This window comes from Haliotis asinina, chromosome 5 (genome assembly GCF_037392515.1).
Source record: "Haliotis asinina isolate JCU_RB_2024 chromosome 5, JCU_Hal_asi_v2, whole genome shotgun sequence".
NCBI classification, from domain to species: Eukaryota; Metazoa; Mollusca; class Gastropoda; order Lepetellida; family Haliotidae; genus Haliotis; species Haliotis asinina.
The window spans coordinates 56,312,860-56,321,116 of record NC_090284.1 but is presented as its reverse complement, the minus strand read 5'-3'; the positions used below and the strand labels follow the sequence as shown (position 1 = coordinate 56,321,116).

The 8,257-nt window shown below is 41.6% G+C and overlaps 1 protein-coding gene across 1 annotated transcript; it reads right to left on the bottom strand.

Moving 5' to 3' along the window:
- Positions 1–2,515: 2,515 nt before the first annotated feature.
- Positions 2,516–4,012, bottom strand: LOC137284672 (uncharacterized). The gene has a single exon (XM_067816579.1). It carries the CDS (start codon positions 4,010–4,012, stop codon positions 2,516–2,518), a length of 1,497 nt encoding a protein of 498 aa, XP_067672680.1.
- Positions 4,013–8,257: the final 4,245 nt, after the last annotated feature.

The following is an 8,257-nucleotide window of genomic DNA, read 5'->3' as shown; positions in this document are numbered from 1 at the left end:
GACGGTTCAGGACCCAGCCCCAGTTTAATCTCCGATATCAGAGTCAGATTGGACAGGAACAGGACGGTTTACCTGAAATCGCAAAAGAAAGGACCTGTTTGAAGGCGTTGTTTAATGATGTTTTACGCTTTGAACTAATGTGGAGTCACGTTAGGCATATCTCCCAAGCGGATATTCCGAGACTTAAACTTTGCTGAAAGCAGCACTCAAGAAAACTCACCAGCATGGTACAAATTTGAGGTTTGCTTTCTTCACGATTCTGGTTTACACATGTACTACTTGAAATACAAAACTCACCAGCATGGTATAAATTAGAGACTTACTGTCTTCACGATATTGGTTTACTAGTGGTTTACACATGCACACTTGAAGTACAATATGTGGTCTACGCTACGTTACTGAAACTGCTACGTTTCCTGCATTATCACCGCCCCTTTGTCCATACAGATATTATATGCTTACTGTACATGACAACAACCTTCGACCTGTGGATGATATGACCTTAATCACACATGAACAACTCGGTTGTGAAATACATCTAGGTGACCTTTGGACTCGTTCACACAAATTGTCATTTGAATTGTCTGTTCACCTCCTTTCAACTTGTTCGTCTACTTTCTGTTATTGCCAGCCACAAATCGTTATGAAAGGTTCGCCAGGACCTTGTATGCATACTAGTATATGTCGTAACGGCTCGTATTAATGTCTCGTATTTTTTGTCTTAGTAAGAAGGGTATAATTAGTTGTATCTCAAATCTTCATCTCTAGGGAAACATGGCGTGGAAAGAAGAAGGCATCACTGACGCCATACACAGTCTTGCAGAGTTTAGTTTCTCCGAAATTGTATTCATAGATGTAAAAAAGAGAGACAGAAGGTACCGGGTGGTCTTAATTGTCTCCATTGAGTCTAGTTCAAGTAGGTAAATCGTGAGTAAGTGAGTTTTGTTTTACACCGCACTCAGCAATTTGGCAGCTATATGGCGACAGTCTGTAAATAATCGACTCTGGACCAGACAATCCAGTGACCAACAACATGAGCATCGATCTGCACAACTGGGAACCGCTGACATGTGTCAAACAAGTCAGCGAGTCTGACCACCGATCCCGTTTACGACCCTTTTGTGGCAAGCATGGGTTGCTGAAGGCCTATTCTACCCCGGACCTTCACGGATCAGGTAGGTAAATCAATGGAAGGGAATTGGTTATTTGATGATTACTGATTGATATCAGATCATCGGTATATAGGCAGCTTACGCTCAACGTCTTGGCCATATTACCTTGTTTGACTTAGCGAGCCGCAGCGGATAGAGCCATGTGTATGCATGAAAGACAGATCAGCAGAAGGAGAACACAGTTTCTGTTGTAGGGAAAGTAATTTCTTGTCTAAGTGTAGTATCGCCATATTTTACAAAGAGTGAGTTAGGTTTACGCCGCTTTTAGCAATATTCCCTCAACATCACGGTGGGGGACATCAGCAATGGGCTTCACCCGGATCTTCGTCGCGAGGAAGTCCAGAATTTTTGCTCTAACAGAAAACATCAAATAACATCTGCTTTCGTTTTCAGACCAATCGCTCTGAGCCTCTGTAACTGTATCAATAGTGACATCGTTTTGTGACTAAACTCCCATGGATCTTGGAGTGAGCCTTCTGCTGGTGTTCGTCACATGGGGATTTGGTGTACAAAACAGAAAATCCAATGTTTTGATAATTTCTTCAGGCAGAGCGGCAGATGTTTTTTCGCGGTCTCATTATCAGTATGCTTCAACAATGTGCTGCATGTTTAAACCACTTTGCAGTATGGTATCTATTACTGACTTAGCAAAATTTCTCATTAGTCCATTATTTGACATTCACTAACTGAACCGATGAATAGTTCGAGTCATGATCAGTATTCTTTGTTGCGTTGTTGAATGATGATATAAATACAGTGCAAGCTGTTAAAACCGGCATCTCTTCAGTCCGGCAAGTTGTTCACTCTGGCATAAAATCTCTGTCCCGTTCGTGGGTCGTACGTTTATCATCAGCTCTACAATCCGGCACATTGTGTAAACCTGATTATTTCTTCAGGCCCAATGAGTGCCGATATAGACAGCTTCCACTGTATACGCTTGTTTATCTATAACCAGGGGAGTTCACATATTGCCTGGTCCATACCCGACTTAGAATTAACTAGGTTTCAATGTCGTACCAGAATCAACAACTCATGTTGGATGCTGACAGACAAATGTTTATTTGCTCCTATTAAACATGACAGTGATACAGTCATTGCTATAAACAACAGCTGAATCAGTTAATAGTGCAAACTGGACAAATGTTTCAGGAGAACACTGAACGGGTACAATATAAGCAGGTAGTCGCAATAGTTTGCAATAAAATCAAGAATGAGTGAATATGGTTTCAAGCCGCTTTTAGTAATATTTCTGCAATAATCAGAAATGGGCTTCACAAATAGTACAAATGACGAGCGAACGTTTCAACCACTAGACTACCCGACCATCCATGATGAGGTAGGTGTCACTGCTTCTGCTCAACGAATGTAAACATTTTTATATCATTTCCGTCACATACGAATAAATAACCACGTTTATCAAGACACAGTCCAGATGGTCTCTGAGGCCCATCGTCCGGCGTAAGGACGTCTCTGACAAACTCCCCTGTGTCTGTGAGCAGCATCACCTTCATGCCGCCGCCGTTCACTCCTGACACAAGGATGTCCCCAGTGTTGGTCTGAATGATCCCTTTAGGCCACCTAACGTACGGTGTGGTCCTGCTGGGGTCGTGTTTCCACACCACGTTACCATCGGGGGTCATGCAAAACAATGAATCTGTTTTTCCGTCGGACACAACGATGTTGCCGCTGTTGTTGACGAAGAGGTAAGCCGGGAAGTGAATGAGGGAGCTGGTTATTGATCTCAATATATTGCCTGCCATGTCAATGATGTCGATGCAGTAGCCAGTAGCGTACTGACCTCCTCCCGCTACCAAAGACGTAGGGCTGAGAACAGCCACACTGTAATATCGCGCATTGCAGGTGATTTTTGAGAGGAGTGTCATTTCAGGGGCCACTTCGACAGTTACAAGCTGGCCAATCTTTGGTAGAGCTGTTATGATCCTGTTCTCAGTTTGACGTGCAATTCCATATGGGAAATGATCCAGTTTAAGGACACTATAGCAAGGCCCCTGGTGTCCTGAGTAGAAAGATATCAGTCGGTGGTTTATTCGATCGGTAACGACAACTACCTGCGACCCCTCGACATCGAGAACAGACACATCTGTTGCATATATCGGCTTGGCATTTTCATTCAAAGATGTGCAGCTGATCGTGTCAACCAACACCGGTACATGTAAGGGGTTATCGTGGTATGTGAAATCAACCTCCGCCAGTCGCAGGTTGTCAACGGCTTTGCCAACTTTCTCAGAGTCGTGACTGAAAGTGATTGTATTTATTGGACGAATAACATCCCCTTGGCGCGTCCCATACCCAACGTCCGTCAAGTCTTCCAGAAAAGTCTGATACTTCGTCACATCTCCATCTTTGTTGATGAAGTCAGATTGTTGTTGTAGTATGTGCACGTCCGCTTCATCCTTCAGCATTTCATCGTTCAGCTGCTGAAGTTGCTTCTCCACCATTTCGTCCAGCGCCACCATCAGCTTCCTTTCTTTGAGTTTAATCATATCCACAGCATCCTTTACGATTTCTACAATGCGAGTTTGATTGGTTTCTTTGCGTTCACGGGCCTCTGTAATGGCTCTCTGTTGACGTTGTACGTAAGCGGACCGTTCGTCTACTCTCTTGGACAATGTCTCCATTTGGTCCACCAGGACGCCCTTGAGGTGTGACGTCGAGGGATCAGTCGTATCGATGCTGTCCTTGGATGGTTGTTGTTTTCTTGTTTTTGAATGGCCAACACTTGACAATTTGGGATTCCATCTGATTCGACCCATCTTAACTTCAAGTCCCGTCGCTGGAGTACTGAGGTCACGTTTGCGACTGGATCGAGTTTGAGGCATCTTTGCACTGTTGCCTACAAAATACACTAATTTGAGCTCAATGATGAAATCAGTGATAACAACGTTATTTCAGACCACGGCTGTATTCCGAATTTCCGAGAAGTTACAACAAGTGTTAAAGGGTTACGGTAAAGCACATGGCACTCAGCGAGGTCGTTTGTGGAAGAACACCAACCGTAGTGTATAGAAAATCTTTCTTTTTGTTTTGTTTAACGCCGGGATCAGCAATATTCCAGCCATATTGCCTCGGTCTGTAAATAATCGATACTGGACCAGGCAATCCGGTGATCCCCAGCATGAGCATTGATTAATGCGATTGGGATGGGAGGTATTTTTTCTTTCTTTTTTGAGCCTGATTGCACGATACTGAGAGTCGCCTCTAATGGTAAACATGGGTGACTAAAGGTCAGTTCTAACCCGGATCTTCATGGGTACTATACAAAGTGGTTATCTGTGCCACTGTGTGCATGATTGGTAATGTTAATGCATTCGATGCCTGTACGTGTATACGGAGACTGAAGATCCCTGTAAGGATGTATGTGTCTTTTTCTGTACTGCTTATCATAGGGGCGTGTCACGCTTAGAAACAGCGTTAGAAAGACATATAGGTGTATAGACCCTATCCTATTACTATACAAAAGATGACAGGGTAGGGTCTATATATCTGAGGACCTTCTATATACTAACAGGGTTAGGTTAATATACCCACATGTCTTTCTAACGCCGTTCCGATGTAACCGATCTCCCAGATGTAAAAATTATGCCTCAGTGACATGACATACAGAATACACATCACATGGTTTTGCAAATGTCCAAAATATTTGACAGGAACAACGTGAAAGTTGTTTTTGTTGTTGTTTAATGCCGCTCTCAGCAATATTTCAGCTATATGGCGGTAGTCTGTAAATAAGCGAGTCTGGACCAGACAATCTAGTGATCAACAATATGAGCACAACTTGGATACGATGTTATGTGTCAACCTAGTCAGCGAGCCTCACTACCCAATCTCATTTGTCACCTTTTACGACAAATATGGGTTTCTGAAGACCAATTCTACTCCTGATCCTCACGGGTAATCGTGAAAGTGATGTACTTACCTACTTACACCTTGGTCAGCCTGAATGGAAGTGTGAGCAACGTGCTCGCAATATTCAAATCCTCTATACGCTTTGTGGTCGGTGAGATGAACAGAAGGTCGGGTTACATCAGTGTGTCCAACTTTAATGCAAAACTCCTCGCACTGATAAAGTGATAGGGCATATCTCATATCAGAAAGCCGCCAGTAACATGTTCAACTATTAGAGTTGCACAATGGATTGAATATTTTAAGTTTGTGCTGAATATTACTGAAAATGTAATAGATGGGGACTTTGTTGCATTTTGTAGCAGTGTCGTCACAGAACATGAAACTGTGAATTGTTATGTGTGTAATGATGTTGATGTCAACAGTTTGTTGAACAGTGATTTTACGGCAAATGAGGTCCTAACTGCAATTGATTCCTTGAAATGTGGCAAAGCAGCTGGTCCAGATGGTATTTTGCCCGAAATGTTAAGGTGTGGTAAAAATGTCACTAACGCATTTAGAAGTGGTAACTTTTCAGATCACTGGTCCAGAAGAATTATCTTTCCACTCCACAAGAAAGGAAGCGTTCATAATCTCAACAACTATCGAGGTATTTCACTTATGGTCATTTGTGGCAAAGTTTTTAAACAAATTCTGAATAACAGATTAAAAGCCTTTGTAGAATTGTATGATAAATACCCAGAGTGTCAAGCTGGCTTTCGGAAGAGATATTCCACGGTTGAGAACATGTTTATTCTCCTGTCTCTACATATCTAAATCAAAATGGAGGGGTTTTTTTCGTCTATTTGTCGATTTTCAAACGGCTTTTGATTCTGTCAACAGGAATCTGTTGTGGCATGTCCTGTATTCATATGATATTCACGGTAAACTTTTCACCATCATTAAGGATATGTTAAAATATCTAGGAGCAATATCCCGGATTATTTCAATTGTTTCAGTGGTGGTCGACAGGGATGCATTCTAAATCCTGTCGTATTTTCATTGTTCATAAACCAGCTGGAAAATGATATACAGCACTTCGGTGGTAGCGTGATCTTTGTTCGTGAAGATGTATTATAGTTCTTTATACTTCTTTACGCTGATAATTTGCGTGTTTTTGCAGATTCTGTTCTCGAGTTACAAAGGAAAATAGACGTTTTACATACGTTTTGTAACAAATGGGGCTTAAGAGTGAATTTAGATAAGACTGAAATACTGTTTTTTCGAAACGGCGTTAAATTACGGAAATATGAAAAATGGAAACTGGGCGATGTTCCTATCAAAATATCAACCTACTATTGTTATCTTGGTATCATTTTTTCAAATAGATTGTGTTGGTCCATAGCTGTACAAAGATTAGTCCAGAAAGCTACCAAATCTGTCGTTTCCATTCGTCAACTAAATTATAAACTTCACAACATTTCTCCTAGGGTTTTGTTTAAAATGTTTGATTTACAAATCAAACCAATAATTCTGTATGGTTCAGAGATTTGGGGTGTCCACCAGTGGTTGTTTAGTGACCACTTTCAAGCTAAATTTAGTAAATTTGTCTTGGGTGTTGGCTCCAAATCTACCAATGTTGCTGCATTGGGCCGTTATGGTATTTATTACATACATATGTCAGATGTGTAAGATATTGGCTCAGACTTCTAAACATACAATATGTTAGTAGGTTTAGATGCTGCTGGTAGAGAAAGTTGTGTTACACACATTAAGCATTTATTGTATTCTCTAGGTTTTGGAATAGTGTGGCATCGCCAAGGTGTTGGTGCTGTGGATTGCTTTATGTTTGAATCTACGCGTAGAGTTAAAGATTGTTACACACAAACATGGTTTTCTGGGGTGTCAAACTGTTCCCTTTTTTTATGCAGAGTGTAAAGGGTCATTATTTCATGAGCTATACCTAAGCAGTTTACGTAAAGAATATGCACGCATGCTTACCTTGTTTAGAATTGGAGAACTCGATATTATGTAAAATACAGGCAGAGGGCAGGGTATGGACAAAAACATTCGTTTTTGTCCACTCTGTAGTTTAAATGCTCTTGAAACTGAAATTCATCTTATTTTTGTTTGTCCTGTCTATCATGATATAAATCTTAAATATTTTCCTTATTTACACGTGTGTACACGTAATCACAGAGAGACTCTTGTAAGAATGTTACAGTTCTCTGATATCTCACTGTTACAAAACCTGGCGAATTTTGTGAAAGACGCAGTCGGTCTACAATCGTCATATCTTTAAAATTTATGAAATGCAGCACCGATTGTAAATATTTGCATGTAATATGTACGTGGGACTGAGGACTCATTACTGAAATAAACGAATTTCGATAGGGCATGTCTTGTACCAAGCAAAGCGGGGCTGTGATTTATGATTCACTGACAGACTGCAGGTTCGTTGAATTACTCTGATATCGATGCAAACCGTACTTAAATAAACCGACATTAAGAGGGAATATAGAATAATGAGAAAAAACAAAAACAAAAATACAAAACACGAAACGTTTTGCAATACCACTCTTACGCCTGTGAACGCATTAACACACAGATGAGTCAAATCATGTTTGTTTGTTAGCGTTTTTGTTGAATTGACACCATTTGACTAAGACCAAAACAAAACAAAACAGTATGGCATAACCATAGATTCAGATTACTGTATCTATCAATTTTGGTCTAAAAATATTGAACGGTTTTTGAGTTATGCTCCGGAAACAAAATGATTACGGACGGACGGACAGACGAGGCGTCGACTACATCCCAACTTATCATTGTTTGTTTGTAGTAACAGAAGCAGCAGCAGCAGTAGTAGCAGCAGCAGTAGTAGTAGTAGCAGCAGGACAGGGAGTAACAGCAGTAGTAGTAGCAGCAGCAGGAGAGGGAGTAACAGCAGTAGTAGTAGCAGCAGCAGGAGAGGGAGTAACAGCAGCAACAGCAGTAGTAGCAGCAGCAGGAGAGGGAGTAACAGCAGTAGTAGTAGCAGCAGCAGGAGAGGGAGTAACAGCAGCAACAGCAGTAGTAGCAGCAGCAGGAGAGGGAGTAACAGCAGCAACAGCAGTAGTAGCAGCAGCAGGAGGGGGAGTAAGAGCAGCAACAGCAGTAGTAGCAGCAGCAGGAGAGGGAGTAACAGCAGCAACAGCAGTAGTAGCAGCAGCAGGAGAGGGAGTAACAGCAGCAACAGCAGT

What these genes read in the sequence shown, in the direction of transcription:
- LOC137284672 (XM_067816579.1), bottom strand. Translation starts at nt 4,012, where the DNA reads ATGCCTCAAACTCGATCCAGTCGCAAACGTGACCTCAGTACTCCAGCG.